The sequence below is a fragment of the Lonchura striata genome, chromosome 25 (genome assembly GCF_050655825.1).
Source record: "Lonchura striata isolate lonStrDom1 chromosome 25, ASM5065582v1, whole genome shotgun sequence".
Lineage (NCBI taxonomy): Eukaryota > Metazoa > Chordata > Aves > Passeriformes > Estrildidae > Lonchura > Lonchura striata.
Window position 1 is genome coordinate 4,701,325 of NC_140727.1, and position 22,053 is coordinate 4,723,377.

At 55.7% G+C, this 22,053-nt stretch overlaps 5 protein-coding genes and 1 long non-coding RNA gene across 6 annotated transcripts; 2 read left to right on the forward strand and 4 right to left on the reverse strand.

Moving 5' to 3' along the window:
* Positions 1-4,533: 4,533 nt before the first annotated feature.
* Positions 4,534-6,391, reverse strand: LOC146765425 (uncharacterized). Its single transcript, XM_085560838.1, has 2 exons — positions 6,110-6,391; positions 4,534-5,196 (listed from the first exon to the last, which is right to left on the reverse strand). The coding sequence occupies exons 1-2, from the start codon at positions 6,241-6,243 to the stop codon at positions 4,926-4,928; spliced, it is 405 nt and encodes a 134-aa protein (XP_085416964.1). The 5' UTR covers positions 6,244-6,391; the 3' UTR covers positions 4,534-4,925.
* A 123-nt stretch (positions 6,392-6,514) lies between these two features.
* On the forward strand, positions 6,515-9,553 carry LOC144247799 (uncharacterized). The gene is made up of 2 exons (XR_013341326.2): positions 6,515-8,046; positions 8,545-9,553. It is a non-coding gene; the product is annotated as an uncharacterized LOC144247799 (long non-coding RNA).
* Positions 9,544-13,091, reverse strand: LOC110476792 (claw keratin-like). The gene has a single exon (XM_085560846.1). The coding sequence runs from the start codon at positions 12,333-12,335 to the stop codon at positions 11,952-11,954; it is 384 nt and encodes a 127-aa protein (XP_085416972.1). The 5' UTR covers positions 12,336-13,091; the 3' UTR covers positions 9,544-11,951.
* Positions 13,092-13,818: 727 nt separating this feature from the next.
* LOC146765426 (claw keratin-like) lies at positions 13,819-14,588 on the forward strand. The gene has a single exon (XM_085560848.1). The coding sequence runs from the start codon at positions 14,175-14,177 to the stop codon at positions 14,526-14,528; it is 354 nt and encodes a 117-aa protein (XP_085416974.1). The 5' UTR covers positions 13,819-14,174; the 3' UTR covers positions 14,529-14,588.
* A 2,220-nt stretch (positions 14,589-16,808) lies between these two features.
* Positions 16,809-18,239, reverse strand: LOC146765427 (claw keratin-like). The gene has a single exon (XM_085560832.1). It carries the CDS (start codon positions 17,366-17,368, stop codon positions 16,907-16,909), a length of 462 nt encoding a protein of 153 aa, XP_085416958.1. The 5' UTR covers positions 17,369-18,239; the 3' UTR covers positions 16,809-16,906.
* Positions 18,240-20,164: 1,925 nt separating this feature from the next.
* LOC144247797 (claw keratin-like) lies at positions 20,165-20,879 on the reverse strand. Its single transcript, XM_077789425.2, has one exon. It carries the CDS (start codon positions 20,877-20,879, stop codon positions 20,418-20,420), a length of 462 nt encoding a protein of 153 aa, XP_077645551.2. The 3' UTR covers positions 20,165-20,417.
* Positions 20,880-22,053: the final 1,174 nt, after the last annotated feature.

The window sequence follows — 22,053 nt, forward strand, 5'->3', positions numbered from 1 at the left end:
AGAGAGGGTTTAAAACCTGCAGCTCAGAGCTGCCCCAGGGACTCCAGAGGGACAAAAACAATTCCTGGGACTTTTCCATGTTCTCCATTGCAACATCCTGCCACAAAAAGCCATTTCCTCCTTGCACAACCACTCTGCCCAGGCCTCAAAATTCCAGGTGTCACCACAGGAAAAAAAGAAACTCAGAACTCCAGAACTTCTAACTCAGCTTCCCATCGTTCCAAAGACATGGGAATGTCCATGGGTTGATGTCCCCCAGATTGAAAACATCCAGGAGAAAACACCCGTGAGCAAAGGATTCCCCCCAGATTCAAGGATCCTCCAGAAGGGGATCTGGACTTACCGAGTTCAGTGGGAAGAGTAAACCAAGAGGAGCCGTGTGAGGAGCACCGGGCTGGGGAGCATTTTTATATTCCCATTGTGGAGGTTGGAGCAGTTCCCCGAGAGCTCCCCTTAGTCATGGGACAAATTTGGGAAGTACATCAGCAGCCCAATTGCTATAATTGTTTTCCTCCGCATTTAGGACAATTTTGGAATTCCTGGGGTTGAGCACTGTGATTACAGCCGGGGAGATTCTTTCATCTCCAAGCTTTCCAGGACAGAGGGATTTCTGGGAAAGCACCCAGAGGACATCTGGGAATGGGGCTGGAGGCTACACAGAACAGCTCCAGCCCCAATTCCTGGTCAGCTGTGAGCCCACGGATTGGTTCTTTACCTCGTGGCCCCACCAGGGAGGTGGGCACTGCACATTTTGGGGTGACGTAAAACAGCCGGGAAGAGGAGGAGAATTACCCTGAGCACTCCGGGATGTCCGTCACAATTAATGACAGGCATTCCATTGATTCTTTCAGTTTCTTCTGCCTATAATTTATCCTAGGAGATGTGCAGGCCAAGGCATAGGATCAATTAAAGCAGCATCTGAGAAATGTGGTTAATTTTTATGATGTGAGGGTTTTGGGTTTTTTTTTCTATTTTTTTTCCCAGATGAAATGATTGGAAAAACTCGTTTGAGCTGTGTCTTGTGATATCATTCAGGTGTCTGATATTTATAAGGTTTATGATGAGATCCATGGGCATGAGCTGGCGGCGTGAGCTCAGCCCAGAATCCCTCCCTGTCCTGGGCTGCATCCATGGGCAGGGGGTGAGGACGGGGCTTCTCCCCCTCTGGTCTCTCTGGTGGGATCCCACCGGGAATGCTGAGCTCAGTTCTGGTGTCCCCAAAGTAAAATGGACATGGAATCATTGGAGCGAGTCCAGAGGAGACCACGAGGTTGATAAAGGGACCGGAGCCCCTCCCCGATGGATCCAGGCTGGGAATGTTGGGAATGCTGGGGATGTTGGGAATGTTGGGAATGTCTGTGGAGACCCCAGAGCCCCCCCAGGATCTGCGGGGGCTCCAGAGAAGCTGGAGAGGGACTTTTCCTCAGGAACTGCAGGGACAGGACACAGGGAATGGGGTCAGGGGGACAGAGGGGAAATTTGGGTGGGATTTTGGGAAGGAATTGTTCCCTGTGGGGGTGTCAGGTTATTCCATGGATTCCCCATCCCTGGAAGGGTCCAAGGCCAGGGTGGACACGGCTTGGAGCAACCTGGGATAGTGGGATATGTGGTCCTTCCAACCCAACCCCTTCCGTGGTTCCATGTCCGTAATAACGAGCCAAAGATCTTCTCTTTTGCCTTAAAAAAAACTTCTGGTGTCCTCCTCATCTTTAGGGATGAAATCCAGGTCTCCAAAACTCACAGGAGTTAAAATTGTCAAATTATTTTCCTGCCTCGGGTGGGCTGGAGAGCACAAAGGGCTGGACATTCCCCTCGGGAGGGATTTTCCTGAGGCAGGAATTGCTCCCTGACCTGCTGTGGTGGCATTTTCCAGCAGGATCTCTGTCACTCTGCTCCAAGGGATGGCAGGAATTATAAATAAATATCAATAATTGAAATAAGGAAAACCCTCCCTTGGCCCCGGGGCTCCCTTCCCCGTTCTGCTTGTGATCCTTGAGGAATTCTTTAAACCGGGAGGGTTTAAATAATCCAAACATTGCCAAAGGAAATGCTAATGACTGTTTTGGGACGGCGCTGATACCAGAAATTCTGATGAGGCTCAGCACTTCCCCAGTGTCTGTCATTATCCTCATTTAATATGCAAATGAGGCGTGGCTCACTGCGGGGGAAGGTCATACAGGAAGGTATTTGCTGAATTTTCAAAAAGCCTCTTGATTTGTGCTGGGAAGGGTGAAAATCGGCATTAACAAGATCTGCTGCAAAATGATTTTATCATTTTAACTCCTCGTTAAATTCCCTTGTCTGTTTTGAAATCTGGATTTCATCACTAAAGCTGAGGAGGAGCCAAAAAGATTTCTAAGACAAAAAAAAAAAAAATGTGGCTTTTTATGTTTTCAGGTTGAGCTGACAACAGAATAATGACCCCTGATGGAGAGGAAACCAATTATTTTAATTGAAGGTGTGACATGGGCAAATAAATTTAATTTTGTTGCTGTTTACATTGGTCAGATAATTTCCGAGTGACCAAAGCACCTCCCAAAGTGCTGAGGGACAGTGAAAGGCCAGGAATTCTCCTGGGAAGTTCAGCAAATGCAGGACATTTTCCAAAGGCCCTTCAATGATCCAAATTAATGCAAAATTTGCGTGTCCCAAACCCTGAAAATGTGAAATTGAGCAGAAACAGGAATTCACTTCTGTGCCTAAAAACACAGGGAAGAACTGAAGAAAGAGTTCGGTCATTAGGTGGAAACCTAATTTATAGCACTTCTTGTTAATTAGAGAAAGATTGAGTGAAATTCCCAAGGAATAATAAATTGAGACATTTAATAAAGGGCTCTGATTCATGGGACGGGTTAAAACTTGCTCATCCCCAGGAAATTTCAGGTTGTGGTTTTGTTGGGTTTTTTTGTTTGTTTGGTTTGGTTTTTTTTTAATATTCTATACAAAATTTAAGTCTGAACATTTTGGAAAAGTACATTCCTAAAATACATATCAATTCCAATTGCTTTCAGACTGCAACGGGAAAGTTCATTTTCTGCTCCACCAACCCTTAACTCCTTTTAAACTTCTAAACCAACTTCATGCCTAAACCAGAGCAAATTTAAATAAGAAATTAATCCCTTCAGCTGCTGAATTTGCACGTCATGACCAGCGGAGGGAAACGTTGAATTGCGTTTTTAGTCTGTTTTATCAGATCTGAACTCCCGCAGAAAAAGGAAAGGCCGGAATTCCGGGGCTCTCCCGGGATCTCCTCGGCTCGGGAATTCCTCCCCGGAGCTCCTGGGATCTCCTGGGATCGAGAATCCGTCCCTGGAGCTCCTGGGATCTCCTGGGGTTTTCCTGGGATTGGGAATCCCTCCCCTGAGCTCCTGGGATCTCCTGGGATCAGGAATCCGTCCCTGGAGCACCTGGGGTTCTCCTGGGATCTCCTCGGGTCGGGAATCCCTCCCTGGGGCTCGTGGGGTGCTCCCAGGATTGGGAATCCCTCCCTGGAGCACCAGGAATCTCCTGGGATCTCCTCAGCACGGGAATCCCTCCCTGGGATCTCCTGGAATCTCCTGGGATCTCCTCGGCTTGGGAATCTCTCCCTGGAGCTCCTGGAATCTCCTGGGAATCTCCTCGGCTTGTGAATCCCTCCTCGGAGCTCCTGGAATTTCCTGGTATCGGGAATCCCTCCCTGGAGCTCCTGGAATCTCCTGGGATCTCCTCGGCTCGGGAATCTCTCCTCGGAGCTCCTGGAATTTCCTGGGATCGGGAATCCCTCCCTGGGGCTCCTGGGGTGCTCCCAGGATTGGGAATCCCTCCCTGGAGCTCCTGGGATCTCCTGGGATCGGGAGTCCGTCCCTGGAGCACCTGGGGTTCTCCTGGCATCTCCTCAGCTCAGGAATCCCTCCCTGGAGCTCCTGGAATCTCCTGGGATCTCCTCGGCTTGGGAATCCCTCCCTGGAATCTCCTGGAATCTCCTGGGATCGGGAATCCCTCCCTGGAGCTCCTGGGATCTCCTGGGGTTTTCCTGGTATCGGGAATCCCTCCCTGGAGCTCCTGGAATCTCCTGGGATCTCCTCAGCTCAGGAATCCCTCCCTAACCTCCACAAGCTCCTCCTGAGCTGCTCAAAGCCGCTTCTCGACCGCCTGGGCGGGAGGTGGAGCTGCGGAAAGAGAGGGACTCTGGAATTCGGTGTGGCTGAACATCCTGGAGCCACAAATGGGGCTGAATTTGGGCTGGAAATGTCGCCTGATTCAGTTCCTGATTTGTTTTTCCTAAATCTTCGCATTTTTCAGCGCGTGCTTTGGAAACAAGAATGGTTCTGGTGGAAGAGGGGCAGAGTTAGGATGTAGCAAATGTGAATTTTGGAGCAGACAGAAATTGAAGTGCTCAGTGCGCCCTCAGACCCCTCAGATTCTGCTAAAATTCACAGATCTGAGACACTGTCACTCTTCTTGATTTTCTGTTTCCTATGTGTGCCAAATAAATAATTAACAAAGTCAAATATAATATTAAAAAGAACATTAGGACACAACAGAAGGCAGCGGTGTGATGCAAGAACTTTTAATGAGAGCAAGAAGTTACAGCTGGTAGTAGCACAGGAGGTTCACACCATCATACACTGAGGAGTAGCTACTCTCCAGAGCAGAGGTGTGGGGAGTAAAGCTGGTGTTGGAGAGGAGCGGAGCTGTCAGCACAGCCAGACGAGGCTCCCGCTCCTCGGCACAAACCAAAACCTCATCCCGAAAGACTGACAAGGAACAGCCAAAAAAAGCCAATTAATCAGAGTTACAGCAGGCATGGAAGGGATCCCAAACCCTCAGCGACCCGCAGCCCCGCCGCAGCTGAGCCGGAGCAAAATCCACCCGGGAGCAAAATCCACCCGGGAGCAAAATCCACGTCCGGGCGGGTCTGGGGGCTCCTCCCGGCCGGGCTGCGCTCAGCACTGGTAGCAGGGGTAGCAGCTGCCGTAGGAGTATCTCTGGAAGTAGCGCGAGGAGTAGGGGGAGCAGTAGCGGGGGCTGAAGGTCGGGCAGTAGTCGCGGTAGCCACAGAGCCTCCCGTAGTAGCCCTGGTAGCCGCAGGGGCTGCCGCAGTCGTAGCTGCGGGAGCTGTAGACGGTCCCGTAGCTGCAGGGGGAGTAGCAGGAATCCTCACACTGCCGCTGGTAGCAGAAAGTCATCTTGGGGCTGGAGGGAGCCGAGGAAGGGCTGCAAGGCAGGGAAAGGGGAATGGGAGGATTGGGGGATGGTTTGGGTTGGGAGGATTAGAGCTCATCCCGTGCCACGGGTCTCGCCGCTTCCAGGGATGCGGGATCCCTGGAATATCCCGAATTTCGGGCCGCCCCGCCCTCCCAGGGCTGCTCCCTGCAGTTTGAAAGGCGAGCTCGGAGAGGGATCGAGCAGGAATTTCCACGGGAGGACGGAAAACGGAGAGCCGAAAGGATGAACCCAAGGGAACCTCTCCACCCATGGCCACCCTCTGCGGGAAGAGCCTTGCCCTTATGTCCCGCCTCAACCTCCCTGGCACAGCTAATTAGTAATAAATTAGCAATAAATCCTGAAGTAATCCATAATGTCCTCAGAGAAAGCATTTCTCATAGGCCGTGTCTAGATAAGCCAAATTTCTACGTTTGGCAGCATACTAAATGTAGAAATTAAAATTTAATTTTATATCTATATAAGCCCATATTACAAAATGGGGTATTAACCCATATATATATATATGTATATATATATGGTTTCATGGCCATGAAGTCGGGGTATTTGTTAAAAACAGGGTATTAACCCCGTTATATTATATTTTATATATATATATACATATATATGTATATATATACATATATATGTAACAAATATATCTTTTAAATATATAAAAATATATTTTTATATATTAATGTTATATAAAATATATTTTAAATATATAAAATATATTTTAATGAAATATATACATACACACACACACACACACACACACACACACACACATATATATATAAAATATGTGTTAATACCCCATTTTAAACAAATATCCCAAACTGCACGGCCACAATTTCCAAGTTCTACCCCGCCAGGGCAAAACCCAGCAGCAACCCAGCCGCAGAGCCCCTCAAGCCCGACTTACCACGCTGAGCAAGGCCGAGGCTGGAGGAGCGAATGCCGAGCTTGGATTTGGTTCCCTTTTATACATTTATCTGCCCCAGCCTGCGATGCTTTCAAGTGCTTCTCATCGCATCCCAAACTCGCCCCGCACGTCATCCCCGCAGCGGCTGGGGTTGTTTTCCTGCTCCGGGATCCTTACTCAGCTCCCGGCTGCCACAAGGATGACTTCGCGCTGCTCCTGCCTTTCATCTCCAGAATTCCCGGCTCAATTACAAACGGGGAGCGAGGGTGGCGAAATCTGAGTTGTAGCAGGAAAAGGAAGGAAGGATATTGAGAGCTGAATTAATGGATGCTCGCAATCCTAATTTGGGATGAATGGACAAATGTCAATATGTGAAACCTGCAATGACTCTGGAGAAAGAATTCAAATTATTTTTCAAAATTAAAATCCTCGGAAATCATTTAGTGTTTGGGTCTATTTCAAAATCGAATTTTTAGGCCAGAATATTTATATTATTTTCATTTATATTTTTAAAAATGATTATGAAGTAATTTGACCCAACTGTGACAAACTCCAGAGTTGTAGAAAGAAATGGGGATCCTTTTCCTTGCAAGACTGGAAATACATTTGAATAAAACCAGACATCATTGACTTAAATGAAGCTTAGAGCAGATAGAAACCCCCATCAAATCTAAATTATTTCAGGCAGAAATAACCATATTTGAAATATCCAAGTTTATTTTATGGTATTTGAAATCACCGGGAGTGTTTTATGAAATCCACTCGAGAACTGAATTTCCTGCAGAGCCATCCCAAAGAGAATTTCTCTGGCTCCAAAAAGATCTGCTTGGTGTTTGTTTTCCCTTGGATCAGAAAACGATTCGCTCGGGGGTTCCTGACAAGGGCAAAGAGTAAAAAAACCAGGGATTTATCTCTATAACGACCTCAGTTTTCCCGAGAAACCCCACAAATTCCAAATACAGTTTAATGTAAATTCTTCTTCATATAGTTGAGGTGTTTAATTCACCCTAATGAAGGTGAATAATGCTGGGGTGACCTTCACCTCCAAACCCTGTTTTGCTGTTTACTCCCATCCCAAGGGAGGATAATGACAGGCAGCACGTCAGGAGTTCTGGGCCTTTCTCTAAATTTGGAATATCAAAGCTTTCATTAACACTTATTAAATATTTTCGGGCACAAAGAGATTTATTATTTCAATATTAACAGCACTTTGCTACGCCCCGCTGTTATGTAACACCCGCTGCAAAAACGTGGATTGGGGTGTCCTGTTTCCTGGCTTTATTAAAATTGTAATTTATAGCTTCGGAATTGGGTCTCAAGGAGATTTTTTCCCCCTCTAAAAATACCTCCTGGACGTGCCATTTCAATGCTTGCAGGCCAATTTTCTGTCTGAATCAATACTATCCGGCTGAATCAATAATATCCGCAGGCACGGCAGCTCCAAATCAAAGAGCCGCTCCGTGCCCCTTGGAAATCGCAGGAAATGTTGGCAGGGATGCCCCACGTGTCATTAGGAGTGATGAAATTCATAAAAAACACAGGCTGTGCGTTCCTTCCACGACTATTCCAGGGGGAAAAAGCACAGCCAAGCACATTCAGCCTCCCAAAGCTGCCGCGTTCGGAATTCCGCGGGGCTTTGCTGATCCCGAGGAGTCGCCGCTGTCCCCAAAAGCGCAAATTCAGCGCGATGATGGCGAGGCTTAATTGCGCTGAGTGGTTTTGGGATGAAAGGGCCGTGACGGGCGGAGCCTCCCGGTGACGGTGCTGGACCCCGGGGAGCATCGGGGGATCGATGAGGGGAGGAAAAGGGGCCGGGAACTGGGGCTGAGCCGGACGCGGGTGGGGTGCGTGGGGCGGCAGCGGCAGCTCCATAAAAGCCCCGCATCCCTGCGGAGAAACCATTCCCTGCTCCGGCCTTCTCCTCCTTGCGGCCCAGGGTAAGTGGCAGCAGATTTGGGAAATCCCAGTGGATGACGAAGGGACGGATTTGGGACTGTTCCCCCTCCTTTTTTTATTTTTTTTTTTTTTAATACTGCTAATCTACAAATGCTGCAGCCAAGAATTGAGGTGGTGATTTAGGGGCAACCCCCGTGCAAAACAATCTTCCCCCCCATGGATTTTGAATGTCTGAGCGTTTGAAACAGCCTCAGTCCTGCACGGATCCCCTTTTCCCTTCGGGTCTTTCTCTCCGCGCAGCTCTGAGGATTTTCCAGCCCTGCTTTGCCTCAGGGTCGCTGTTCACAGCCCCATTTTCAGCCGCGCTGTGTGGGAAGGCTGGGGATGGAGGATTGCGGGGGAGAACTGGCCCTAAATTCGGGATGGAGAGATGGATGAGGGCACCGGGCAGTGGCTTGCTGCCTCTCACTTCCCTGCAGCGCTTACTCGGGGTTTACTCACTGTCGGGACTCACCTCATGGGCTTTCCCTGCCTTGCAGCCCTTCCTCGGCTCCCTCCAGCCCCAAGATGACTTTCTGCTACCAGCGGCAGTGTGAGGATTCCTGCTACTCCCCCTGCAGCTACGGGACCGTCTACAGCTCCCGCAGCTACGACTGCGGCAGCCCCTGCGGCTACCAGGGCTACTACGGGAGGCTCTGTGGCTACCGCGACTACTGCCCGACCTTCAGCCCCCGCTACTGCTCCCCCTACTCCTCGCGCTACTTCCAGAGATACTCCTACGGCAGCTGCTACCCCTGCTACCAGTGCTGAGCGCAGCCCGGCCGGGAGGAGCCCCCAGACCCGCCCGGACGTGGATTTTGCTCCCGGGTGGATTTTGCTCCCGGGTGGATTTTGCTCCCGGGTGGATTTTGCTCCGGCTCAGCTGCGGCGGGGCTGCGGGTCGCTGAGGGTTTGGGATCCCTTCCATGCCTGCTGTAACTCTGATTAGTTGGCTTTTTTTGGCTGTTCCTTGTCAGTCTTTCGGGATGAGGTTTTGGTTTGTGCCGAGGAGCGGGAGCCTCGTCTGGCTGTGCTGACAGCTCCGCTCCTCTCCAACACCAGCTTTACTCCCCACACCTCCAAAACTCTTTTCCGCCCTTTTTTTTTTTTCTGCTGTGTCTCTTAGCCGTCCCTGTGTTTGGTGGTGTAAAGGAAACTTGGGTTTAATATTTATTTTATAGCTCTTTCCCATCTCCGTTTAGTGAAACCTGGAGCGTGCCTGTCCTAGGGATGAATTTTTGACTTAACTGCCTTTGAAACTGTGACAAAAAAAAAAAAAAAAAAAAAAAAAAAAAAAAAAAAAAATCCCAAAATCATCCAATCAGCTCCGTTTCATTGGGCTGGAAACAAGTGGAAAACTCTGAAAACAGAAAATCCACAGCTGAAGTTGTACCAATGAAACCGGGGGATTTCCTGCCCATAAATCCCTGAATTCTTTCTGCTCTCTGTGCTATTTTAGATTGCGATTGTGAGCTTTACTCCTATTAAAAACGCTGTAGCATCATGAAATGGCTCTGGTTTGCTTTTTCTGGCTTTCTGCTTTTCCCGGACACAGATTTTTGTCAGCAGCTCGATGTTTCACGGGGTCACACAGCTGGACCCGCGCACGCATTGTGCAAACCAAGAGCGACGCAGTCGAACCTCAGAAAATGAGCTCCAAATCCCGAATTTCCTAGGAAATATTTGGAAATATTCCTTTAAATTTGTTTTCGCGTCCCAGTGGGTGTGCAGGCATTAGACACAACAGCAGCTGTGAATGACTGAGGCACGGACCAGCTGGTAATTAATTGAATTTTGGGGATAACACCAGAAATTGAGGGGAAATCCCCTTTTTCTGCCGTGCTTTTGTGCTCGCCCTGCCTGTGATTTTCCCATCTTTCCGGATGGAGAGACCCGATCTGTTACACAACAGAAAAATTCAGTTTTCAGAGCGGAAAATGCCACTTTCCAGGGCAGAAAATGTGACTTTCCCTCCACTCCAGGCTCTGTTGGAATGACAATGGAAGTGTGAAGTTCCCAGATTTTCCACCGCGTCCTGGGGAGGAGGAGCGGCTCAAATTATTCATCACCGAGGTGTCTCAGAGTCTGGGCACAAAAGAGCTTGGAAAGCTCAATTAAACCCTCGAACCGTCATTGTGAGCGTAATTGCCGCCCTTTGAACAGGCAGAGGCAATCCCGGCATCCCCGAATCCCAAAATTGGGGTGGGGAGGGACCTCTGGAGACGTCTCCGGGCACAGTCCTGCCAAGGGAACAGAGCTGGATTGGGCTCAGCGCAAAATATGAGCGCAAAACCCATGGAAAACCTTTCCCAGTAAAACTGGGGCTTGTATTCCCAGTAAATTTCGGGCTGGAGCTTTCCTAAGGTGAATTTTGTGGAATTTATCCATTCAGAAGCCCAGCTCAAGTTGCTGTTCGAGCTGTATCTTCTATATTCAGCTGCAAGTGGTCATAATTTCAATTTTATTTCTGTAACTCTAATCAATAAAGTCCGGGGAGTTATAGAGAAATTCCCGAATAAAAACTGGAAAGCTTTATGTGTCTCAGGGTGCACCAGTGAGACCACGTGAGAATAAAATAAATTCTGCTGTCTCAGCCCTACAGACGGATTTAGCTAGTTTAACAAGGGTCCGGTTAAAGAAAGAGTTAAAATACATCATGGAATTTTAGCATGTATTTTGTATTTAACTTGTATTTTGTTCACTCCAGGAAGTCTAAGGATAAAACTAGAAATAAATCCAGATTTGGAGGATGAGGAGAAAAAGCAGTTCATTGTCGTGGCTGTTTGTGTGGAGCCACAATTGAGTGGAAAGTTTGAAAGGTATAAAATAAATTCTGACTAAAGCAAAAATTGAACTGCCTCAACTCGTACCTTTGGAGTGACTCTTTTTCAATAATGAAGCAGCTGAGAAGAGAATTGTGTTTTAAATAGATTAATAACAGTTTATAAATACATAAAACAGTTATGGGCGTCTGTGAGGTGCTTTGAACTGCCAAAATAATCTACTGTGGGGAAAAGTGAAGATATTGTAAATTTTGCTGAAGGACCACAAAAGAAGAAATAAAGTACTTTATACTTTTCCCTTCAAGCCTGTCCCTTAGAATAGGGATAACTCAATTTCATCCTATGTGTGCTCTCAAAAAACACAGACCCTGTTCATTAATGAGCCATTGATGGATATTGGGCTTTGAGCTTCATCTGGGGAAGAATTTCTTAGGGAAGGGTGGTCAGGACTGGAAGGGGCTGCCCAGGGAGGTTTGGAGTCCCCACCCCTGGAATTGCTCAAGGCACAAGTGGAAATGGCACTCGGAGCCCTGGGCTGGGTGATGGGTCAAAAACTGGATGAACTCGGAAGATTTTAAAACCTGAATGATTCTGAGATCCCGTGGAGATATCCCAGCTCAACAGGGACAATCAGGGGAGCAAACCCATAAAAACCAAGCAAAATCCAAGCGATTGCAGCAATGCAGATTTTTATTGTGGATGCAAAGGCCACAGGCGGTGTCAGCGAGAGACAAACCAGCAGCAAGGCGTTGGAAACACGACAATCCCAAGGCAGCGGCGAGGCCCAGCCCAGGGCTGTGGTGCAGAGGTTGCCCCTGCCCAGGGCGAGCTGGGGGCTCGGAGCGGGGCAGAGCAGGGCAGAGCCTCAGCCCGGGCTCGGCACGGCTGGCGGGGCTGGCAGAGAGGGGACAGCTTTTGGGGGCAGCGCGGGGAGCCCCGAAGGCGCCGGCCGAGGCTCCGCAGGGGCACCGGGCAGTGCCGGGGACGCTGCAGCTCCCGGGGCTGCCGGGCCGGCCCCGAGCAGCGGCGGCAGCTCCAGCCCGGCCCCGGCGGCACGGGGCAGCGGGGGCAGCTGGAGGAGCCCGCGGGCAGGGGCAGCGCTGAACCCCGCCGGGATTCGGGCTTTAGCAGGGCCCACAGGAGCCCCCCAGGGACCTGGAACCGCGGCCACAGATCCCAGAGCCCCCGAAACCCCCAAAGCCGCCGTAACCCCCAAAACCTCCGTAGCCCCCAAAGCCCCCGTAGCCCCCAAGGGCCCCGTAGCCCGCACGGCTGCCAAAGGCGCCCCCGGAGCCGGCTCCCACGTAGGGAGCTCCGGCCGAGCCCACGGCGCTCTGCTGCGGGAAGGAGCTGAGGATGGGCCCGGGGAAGGTGACCACCGAGGCCGGGGGCTGGATGACCACCGTGGAGTCGGGGCACTGCCGCACGCAGGGCTCGTTGGTGGTGTCAGCCACGGGGGCCGGGGTGGCCACCCCGCAGCTGGGGACGCACAGGCTGGAGCAGGACATCCTTCGGCTCGGCTGGCAGAGCTGCAAGACAAGGCACAGCCACGGCTCACGCTGAGGACTCGGTCCAAAGCCCCGCTGCTCTCACCCAACCACTCCCCGTGGCCCAGGAATGGCTCGGGATCATCCCTGGCCTTCCCAGGAAAGCCCTGGCACGGCTGGCACGGCTCCTGCAATGCCCAGCTGCCTGTGGCAATGAAGGAAAACTCCCTCACCCAAAGCGCCAGGCTCCCGAGGCCTGGAGCCCATGGTGGAACCCCGAGCCCCCCAAGCCTGCCCTGGCACAGCCGCGGCAGCGCGGGCACAGAGACCCCTCGGGAAATGTGCGGCAAAGGTTCCCTGGGAAGGAGAGAGGAGCGAGGGAGGACGCAGGGAAGGCTCGGACTCACCACAGAGATCAATGAGCAGAGTCAAGTGGGGAGAGCTGGATGGAGCCCTGTGGAGTCTTCGGACCTTTTATACACCCCAGAGTGCCTGGGGCACCGTCCAGGGGGTGGGGGCAAAACCGAGTAATTAGGAATTCAAGCAGACAAGTAAAATTACACAGCTAATGATGGGGGGGGGGTAGTTCTTTGTCATCCCCTTTTTGCAGATATTGGTGTTCAAACGTGTCTGGACCGATGAGAGGAACAGTCATGGCCCGTCATTACGTGACAGGCATGGTGCTGCTGGAGCTCAGCTCACAGCCCCAATAAACCCTGCTCTGCACCTAATCCCTCACTTTGCTGACAAAGAATCCTGAGAATCCTTTGGGACATGGCTGTGCCCAGCCCCGCCAGCCTGTACCCCACAGTGGTCATGCCCTTGAGCCGGCCGTGTCCAGCTGGGCCTATCCTGGGCCAGGCCAGGGTCAGCCTGGCTCTGGGGGGCTCGGGAACAGCCCCTGGGCATCCCTCGGGGCCAGCTGGGCAGTGCAGCCCCTCCAGGAGGGCTCGGCCAGGACCCGCGGGCAGAGCCGGGCGGGAGGAGCCGCAGGGACCCGGCCCCGCCGCTGCCCTTCGGCCCGGCCGTGCTGTCCCCTCTGTCACGGCTCTCCCGGGCTCTGTCCCGCCGCTCTCCCCCTTCCCTGGGGGTCTGGGGGCTGCCCACCATGGGCTCTGCCCCCTCTGCTCTTTGTGCGACCATCAGGGGAGACTGGGACATGGAAACCCCAATGTCCTGCAGAACCTCAGAGCGGCAATTCACAGACATGTCCGTGGACACCAAATCCTTGCAATGAACATTTCTGCTGGCACTGGCAATGGGTTGGATTAGGGAGACACCCCGAGAGTCGCTTCTGCTTTGCCCAAGCTGCTGCTGCCTCTGTTTACCAGCCCGTAAAAGGGTGGTAATGACAGGGGTGATGGCTGGGGCAGCGTTTCCAAGCGGCTGCAAGATGCCGGGAATTGTTCCCTGTAAGCAAAGTGAGGGATTAGGGACAGAGCAGGGTTTATTGTTGGGCAGAGCTCCAGCAGCACCGTGCCTGTCACGTAATGATGGGCCACGGCCGTCCCTGCAAACGCCTCTCTCTTGTCCACTCATGTTCACACCAATGTCCACAATGGGGGGATGACAGAATTTGTCCGCGTCCCCTCAATTTATGAAGTTTCTCAGCGTGAATGCATAATTACTGGAGGGGGGGTCTGCCCGCACCCCCTTTCCTGAAGCCCCAGGCTCTCTGGGCTGTATAAAAGGCCCGAGCTCCTTGCACAGCTCCATCCACACTCCTGCACTTGACTCCTCTCATCACCCGGGTAAGTGCAGCTCTCCGAAGGCTCTCGGGGATCTCTCTCAGCACAACTCCTCCCTCACACCTTTGCCTCTTTCCCGGGTGTTTTCCAGAAGCCTTTACCAGTCTCCAGGATGTCCTGCGGAATCCCCAGCTGCGGCGTGGCCTCCCCGGCCCCTCTGGCTGACACCTGCAACCAGCCCTGCGTGCGGCAGTGCCCCGACTCCACGGTGGTCATCCAGCCCCCGGCCTCGGTGGTCACCTTCCCCGGGCCCATCCTCAGCTCCTTCCCGCAGCAGAGCGCCGTGGGCTCGGCCGGAGCTCCCTACGTCGGAGGCGGCTTCGGCGGCTCCTCCGGACGCCGTGGGGGCTCCGGCGGCTCCGGGGGCTTTGGGGGATTCGGAGGTTTCGGTGGATTCGGAGGTTCTGGGGGATTCGGAGGTTTTGGAGGCAGCTGCGGCGGCTCCAGAGGCTGCGGGCCCTGCTAAGCTCCAGCCCTGCCCAGAGCCGGGAGAGCTCCAGCAACGGCCCCGGCCCATCCCCGCTCGATGAGGACCGACTGAAGGACAGACCGACAGACATCCCCCGGCTCGCCCCGCCGCCTTCCAGCCGCGCTCGGAGCCCCGCAGCGATCGCTGCGCGCTCCCGGCACGGCCCCAGCTCGGCTGCCGCTCTGCCCGCGGCCGGGACACGCGGGGAGCCCCCGGCCCGGGCCCCGCTCCGCTGCCGACGCCCCTGCCCCGCACGGCAATAAAAGCTGGCTCGCATTGCAAGGCTCTCCGGCTCCCGACTGCTCTTTGCTCCGCACCCGTTCCCAGCCCGGGCCGTTCCCCAGCGGGCTCCGGCCAGCCCCGCTCGGACACGGCACACGAGGAGCCCCGGCACTGCCCGGGCTCCTCCTGCCCGTCCTGGGGCAGCCCAGCCCCGCAGCAGAGACCCCCGACCCGGAGCCCGCCCGGCCCTGCGCCGGGGCCTCTCCGTGTCCCTGCCCGGCTCCTGCCCGCTCCGGGCTCCTCTCGGCAGCCCCACAGCAGCCCCGGGCCCCACCGCCAGCCCCCTGCCCGTGGGACGCCGCCCGAGGGCCCCGGAGCCCCGGGGCGCCGGGACTGCCCGGGGGCGAGCGGAGCCCCCGAGGGAGCCGGCCCCGCTCGGGGCTCGGCTGGGAGAGCGAGAACAGCCCCGGCACCGCTCCCGCTGCCCCCGCATCCCTCCGACATCCCCGCCCCGCCACCGCCTCCTGCTCCCGCTGCTCCCGGCCATTCCCCCGCGGCTCCTCGCAGCGCTGCCGGCCCCGCCGCGCCCCCGCGGCGGCTGCGGGACCCCTCCGGGCACCCCCGGCCTCGCCCACCCCTCGCCAGGGACACGGCTCTGCCCAGAGCCGCAGCAGAACTTCCCGCAGCCCCGGGCTAATGGGGCAAACTGGCGTGGGCTTTGACGGCCCTGGTAAAACAGAATTACATGGCCAATATTAAAATATATTTATTAGATTGGAAATATCAGATACATGGGAACTATTGCCGTGAGATGGACAGAACATGGAATAATATTGCCTAAAACTGATCCATGTGAACTTAAACAAATATTGAATCCCAAAGCCAGGGAGATTTTGGTGTTTATTTGACCTGATGAAGAAACTTTCAGACAGATCAATAGACAGAGGAAGGGGACTCGTGGGGATGGGAACTCCAAGCTCCTTCTCCAAGAGCTCCGCGGGACTGAACCCTGGGGTCTTTCCATGGTGTGGAGAGGACACGGGGCAAGATCTGCTTGGGTCTGTCTCCTCTCTTCCCTGCTGCCACCACCTCAAGGCGGACAGGCCAGAGCACCCGGGACATTCAGCGCTCATCCTGCATTTCCCTGCACCTCCCCATGTGCCTGAGCAAACACAGCCCAGTGTGGGAGAGGTTCTACAGCAACTCCTGCGAACCAGAGAGAAGTTTGAGAAGAGCATCCATGTTCCCCTCTAAAAGAATTCCCTACCGACGTCATGGACAGTGAAACCAAGAAGGTAAGAAGGAAAAATAAGAGAAACCTGCAGTAGCGTCTTCCAATGAGAAATTCGCTTGTCTTTCCCAGCTAAAGAGTAAAGTGTAAATGTATGAGTTTTGTCAGAATGTATAAAATCATCCATGCTGTAATAAAACTGGGTTTGAAGCCTTCAGAAGATGGGGTGTGTTGCTTGGTGTTGAGGCCATCTCAAGTCCGACAGCCCAGTCCAGAGGTGATGTCAGCTTTGCCGCTTTGGCTGAGCATTGGGAAGAGTTTCTGCAGGAGCCTCGTGGTCCTTTCCCATCGCCACGAGGGCTTTGGGGATGTCCTGCGGCTGCTGCTGCTGGGAGAGCACGGGGAGCTGGGGGGATGTGCTGCCCAGAGGCAGTGGGCTCTGACCTGCCCAGCTGGGACACCCGGAGCCAGCTGTGCCCGGGCTCCGGGGCACTGCCCAGGGCGATTGCAGAGCCCAGCAGGCAGCCGGGAGATTGGGGCCGCGGGAAAAGGGAGGAAGAAGGAAAACCAGGAGTCAACATTGCAATGCAAGAGAGCTTTTATTGCAGGGGGAGGGCAGGAGGGGCTGGGCACGAGAGCAGGTCCGTGGCCAAGGGCTTGCCGTGGGCTGGCCCTGGGCACAGCCGGGCGAGCAGGAGCAGCAGCCCCGGGCGAGTCTCTAGGAGCGGGGCAGCAGGAGCCCCGCGGGGATGCTCAGCAAGGGCAGGGACGAGGCAGAGCTGGTTCCCAAGCTGGCACGAGGCTCCCGAGCTGCGGAGCCCGGCCGTGCCCGAGGGGTTTTGGTCCGCAGAGCGTCGGGTCGGGGTGTGCCGGGGTTTCTCCTGCAGCTCTTCTGGGTCAGAGGCCGCACTGGGGCTGGCGCTTAGCAGGGCCAGCAGTTGCCATTGAGGTAGCGGTGGCCACTGCTCCAGCCGCCGTAGCCACAGCTGCCGTAGCCCCCATAGCCGCCGTAGCCGCCATAGCCTCCACAGCCCCACCCGCCGTAGAGCCCACGGCCTCCATAGCCCCAGCCTCCGTAGCCACCACGGCCTCCAAAGCCCCAGCCTCCGTAACCTCCGTAGCCCCCAAGGGCCCCGTAGCCCGCACGGCTGCCAAAGGCGCCCCCGGAGCCGGCTCCCACGTAGGGAGCTCCGGCCGAGCCCACGGCGCTCTGCTGCGGGAAGGAGCTGAGGATGGGCCCGGGGAAGGTGACCACCGAGGCCGGGGGCTGGATGACCACCGTGGAGTCGGGGCACTGCCGCACGCAGGGCTCGTTGCAGCTGTCAGCCACGGGGGCCGGGGTGGCCACCCCGCAGCTGGGGACGCACAGGCTGGAGCAGGACATCCTTCGGCTCTGCTGGCAGAGCTGCAAGACAAGGCACAGCCACGGCTCACGCTGAGGACTCGGTCCAAAGCCCCGCTGCTCTCTCCCTCCCACTGCCCGTGGCCCAGGACTCGCTCGGGATCATCCCAGCCCTTCTGAACACAGCCCCTTTCCATCGGAATGCCTGCTCACGTCCCTCGCTGCCCTCACCATCCCCGAGCCTTGCTTGCCCATGGCAATGGAGAGGACTTGGACATCCAAGGGAGCAAAGTCCTCAAGCTTCCAAAAGCCCTGAGTGCCCTGGTACAGCCCCAACCATCCCAACTCTGCACGGGCAGAGCAAGAGGAGCACAGAACCAAAGGTTCCCCCAGAAAGCTCCAAAGATTCCTTGGGAACCGCAGAGATGGAGAAGGAAGGAGGAGGAAATGCTGGACTTACCAAGTTGACAAGGCAAGTCAAGCAGTGGAAGGTGAATGGAGCTCTGTGGAACCTTTGGGCCTTTTATACACCTCCCAAAGGGCCTGGGGCATCAGGAAAGGGAGCGGTGGCAACAAAAAATCCAGGTAATTAGGAATTCCAGCTGACAAGCTTCATCAAAGAGATAATGACGCAATACAATTATAGACATCAACATTGGGGAGATTGGTGTGGAAACGTGCCCTGGACTGATTGGAGGAACAGCCATGGCTCATTATTACATGACAGCCAGGGTGCCGCTGGAGCTCAGCTCACAGCCCCAATAAACCCTGCTCTGTCCCTAATCCCTGATCTTGCTGACAAAGGATCCCGAGCATCCTTTGGGACACGGCTGTGCCCAGCCCCGCCAGCCCAAGGTCAAGTGCCGCCGTGCCCTTGAGCCGGCCGTGCCCAGCTGGGCCTGTCCTGGGCCAGGCCAGGGCCAGCCTGGCTCTGGGGGCTCGGGAACAGCCCCTGGGCATCCCTCGGGGCCAGCTGGGCAGTGCAGCCCCTCCAGGAGGGCTCGGCCAGGACCCGCGGGCAGAGCCGGGCGGGAGGAGCCGCAGGGACCCGGCCCCGCCGCTGCCCTTCGGCCCGGCCGTGCTGTCCCCTCTGTCACGGCTCTCCCGGGCTCTGTCCCGCCGCTCTCCCCCTTCCCTGGGGGTCTGGGGGCTGCCCACCATGGGCTCTGCCCCCTCTGCTCTTTGTGCGACCATCAGGGGAGACTGGGACATGGAAACCCCAATGTCCTGCAGAACCTCAGAGCGGCAATTCACTGACGTGTCAGGGGACACCAAAACCGTGCAATGAACATTGCTGCTGGCACTGGAAATCATTGGGATTTGGGTCATGGAATGTCCCTGGATGTTCCTGGAACCTTTGGATGTCGCTGAAACATTGGAAATCCTCCTTCTCCGCCCGGCTCTGTAGGGAGAGCGAGAACAGCCCCGGCACCGCTCCCGCTGCCCCCGCATCCCTCCGACATCCCCGCCCGCCACCGCCTCCTGCTCCCGCTGCTCCCGGCCATTCCCCCGCGGCTCCTCGCAGCGCTGCCGGCCCCGCCGCGCCCCCGCGGCGGCTGCGGGACCCCTCCGGGCACCCCCGGCCTCGCCCACCCCTCGCCAGGGACACGGCTCTGCCCAGACCGCAGCAGAACTTCCCGCAGCCCCGGGCCAATGGGGCAAACTGGCGTGGGCTTTGACGGCCCTGGTGACACGGAATTACATGGCCAACATTAAAGTATTATTTATTAGATTGCTAATATTTGATACATCAGAACTATCACCTAAGATGGACAGAACATGGAATAATATTGTCTAAAACTGATCCATGTGAACTTAAACAAATATGGAATCCCAAAGCCAGGGAGCTTTTGGTGTTTATTTGACATGAGGAAGAAACTTTCAGACAGATCAATAGACAAAGGAAGGGGCCTCGTGGGGGTGGGAACTCCAAGCTCCTGCTCCAAGAACTCCGCGGGATTGAACCCTGGGGTCCTTCCATGGTGTGGAGAGGACACGGAGCAAGATCTGCTCGAGTCTGACTTTTCCCAGCTGCCACCAGCTCAAGGCGGACAGGCCAGAGCACCCGGGACATGCAGCGCTCATCCTGCATTTCCCTGCACCTCCCCATGAGCCCGAGGAACCCCAGCCCAGTGTGGGAGAGGTTCTACAGCAACTCCTGTGAGCCAGAGAGAAGTTTGAGAATAAGATCCATGTTCACCTCTGAAAGAATTTCCTACTGAGGTCATGGACAGCAAAACGAAGAATGTAAGAAGGAAAAATAAGAGAAACCTTCAGCTGTGTCTTCTACTGAGAAATTTGCTTGTGTTTCCCAGCCAATGAGTAAAAGTATGAGTTTGTAAGAATGTATAAAATCATCCATGCTATAATAAAACTGGGTTTGAAGCACTCTGAAGATGTTGCTTGGTGTTGTGACAGTCACAAGTCCGACAGCCCAGTACCAGAGGTGGTGTCAGCTTCGCCGCTTTGGCTGAGCATTGGGAAGAGTTTCTGCAGGAGCCTCGTGGTCCTTTCCCATCGCCACGAGGGCTTTGGGGATGTCCTGCGGCTGCTGCTGCTGGGAGAGCACGGGGAGCTGGGGGGATGTGCTGCCCAGAGGCAGCGGGCTCTGACCTGCCCAGCTGGGACACCCGGAGCCAGCTGTGCCCGGGCTCCGGGGCACTGCCCAGGGCGATTGCAGAGCCCAGCAGGCAGCCGGGAGATTGGGGCCGCGGGAAAAGGGGGGAAGAAGGAAAACCAGGAGTCAACATTGCAATGCAAGAGAGCTTTTATTGCAGGGGGAGGGCAGGAGGGGCTGGGCACGAGAGCAGGGCCGTGGCCAAGGGCTTGCCGTGGGCTGGCCCTGGGCACAGCCGGGCGAGCAGGAGCAGCAGCCCCGGGCGAGTCTCTAGGAGCGGGGCAGCAGGAGCCCCGCGGGGATGCTCAGCAAGGGCAGGGACGAGGCAGAGCTGGTTCCCAAGCTGGCACGAGGCTCCCGAGGTGCGGAGCCCGGCCGTGCCCGAGGGGTTGTGGTCCGCAGAGCGTCGGGTCGGGGTGTGCCGGGGTTTCTCCTGCAGCTCTTCTGGGTCAGAGGCCGCACTGGGGCTGGCGCTTAGCAGGGCCAGCAGTTGCCATTGAGGTAGCGGTGGCCACTGCTCCAGCCGCCGTAGCCACAGCTGCCGTAGCCCCCATAGCCGCCGTAGCCGCCATAGCCTCCACAGCCCCACCCGCCGTAGAGCCCACGGCCTCCATAGCCCCAGCCTCCGTAGCCACCACGGCCTCCAAAGCCCCAGCCTCCGTAACCTCCGTAGCCCCCAAGGGCCCCGTAGCCCGCACGGCTGCCAAAGGCGCCCCCGGAGCCGGCTCCCACGTAGGGAGCTCCGGCCGAGCCCACGGCGCTCTGCTGCGGGAAGGAGCTGAGGATGGGCCCGGGGAAGGTGACCACCGAGGCCGGGGGCTGGATGACCACCGTGGAGTCGGGGCACTGCCGCACGCAGGGCTCGTTGGTGGTGTCAGCCAGAGGGGCCGGGGTGGCCACCCCGCAGCTGGGGACGCACAGGCTGGAGCAGGACATCCTTCGGCTCGGCTGGCAGAGCTGCAAGACAAGGCACAGCCACGGCTCACGCTGAGGACTCGGTCCAAAGCCCTCTGTTCTTGCCCACCCACTCCGCGTGGCCCAGGACTCGCTCAGGATCATCCCAGCCCTTCTGAACACAGCCCCTTTCCATCGGAATGCCTGCTCACGTCCCTCGCTGCCCTCACCATCCCCGAGCCTTGCTTGCCCATGGCAGTGCAGAAGACTTGGCCATGGGAAGGAGCAAAGTCCTCAAGCTTCCAAAAGCCCTGAGTGCCCTGGTACAGCCCCAACCATCCCAGCCTGCACTGGCAGAGCAAGAGGAGCACAGAACCAAAGGTTCCCCCAGAAAGCTCCAAAGATTCCTTGGGAACCTCATGGATGGAGAAGGAAGGAGGAGGAAATGCTGGACTTACCAAGTTGACAAGGCGAGTCAAGCAGTGGAAGGTGAATGGAGCTCTGTGGAACCTTTGGGCCTTTTATACACCTCCCAAAGAGCCTGGGGCATCAGGAAAGGGAGCGGTGGCAACAAAAATCCAGGTAATTAGGAATTCCAGCTGACAAGCTTCATCAAAGAGATAATGACGCAATACAATTATAGACATCAACATTGGGGAGATTGGTGTGGAAACGTGCCCTGGACTGATTGGAGGAACAGCCATGGCTCATCATTACATGACAGCCAGAGTGCCGCTGGAGCTCAGCTCACAGCCCCAATAAACCCTGCTCTGTCCCTAATCCCTGACCTTGCTGACAAAGGATCCCGAGCATCCTTTGGGACACGGCTGTGCCCAGCCCCGCCAGCCCAAGGTCAAGTGCTGCCGTGCCCTTGAGCCGGCCGTGCCCAGCTAGGCCTGTCCTGGGCCAGGCCAGGGACAGCCTGGCTCTGGGGGGCTCGGGAACAGCCCCTGGGCATCCCTCGGGGCCAGCTGGGCAGTGCAGCCCCTCCAGGAGGGCTCGGCCAGGACCCGCGGGCAGAGCCGGGCGGGAGGAGCCGCAGGGACCCGGCCCCGCCGCTGCCCTTCGGCCCAGCCGTGCTGTCCCCTCTGTCACGGCTCTCCCGGGCTCTGTCCCGCCGCTCTCCCCCTTCCCTGGGGGTCTGGGGGCTGCCCACCATGGGCTCTGCCCCCTCTGCTCTTTGTGCGACCATCAGGGGAGACTGGGACATGGAAAC

Bases quoted from the DNA above. Each gene is read 5' to 3' on its own strand.
- LOC144247797 (XM_077789425.2), bottom strand. From the start codon at position 20,879: ATGTCCTGCTCCAGCCTGTGCGTCCCCAGCTGCGGGGTGGCCACCCCG.
- LOC146765425 (XM_085560838.1), bottom strand. From the start codon at position 6,243: ATGACGTGCGGGGCGAGTTTGGGATGCGATGAGAAGCACTTGAAAGCA. The intron at 5,197-6,109 runs GTAAGTCGGGCT...CCTGCCTTGCAG, and splicing joins CCTCGGCCTTGCTCAGCGTG to CCCTTCCTCGGCTCCCTCCA.
- LOC146765427 (XM_085560832.1), bottom strand. From the start codon at position 17,368: ATGTCCTGCTCCAGCCTGTGCGTCCCCAGCTGCGGGGTGGCCACCCCG.
- LOC110476792 (XM_085560846.1), bottom strand. From the start codon at position 12,335: ATGTCCTGCTCCAGCCTGTGCGTCCCCAGCTGCGGGGTGGCCACCCCG.
- LOC146765426 (XM_085560848.1), top strand. From the start codon at position 14,175: ATGTCCTGCGGAATCCCCAGCTGCGGCGTGGCCTCCCCGGCCCCTCTG.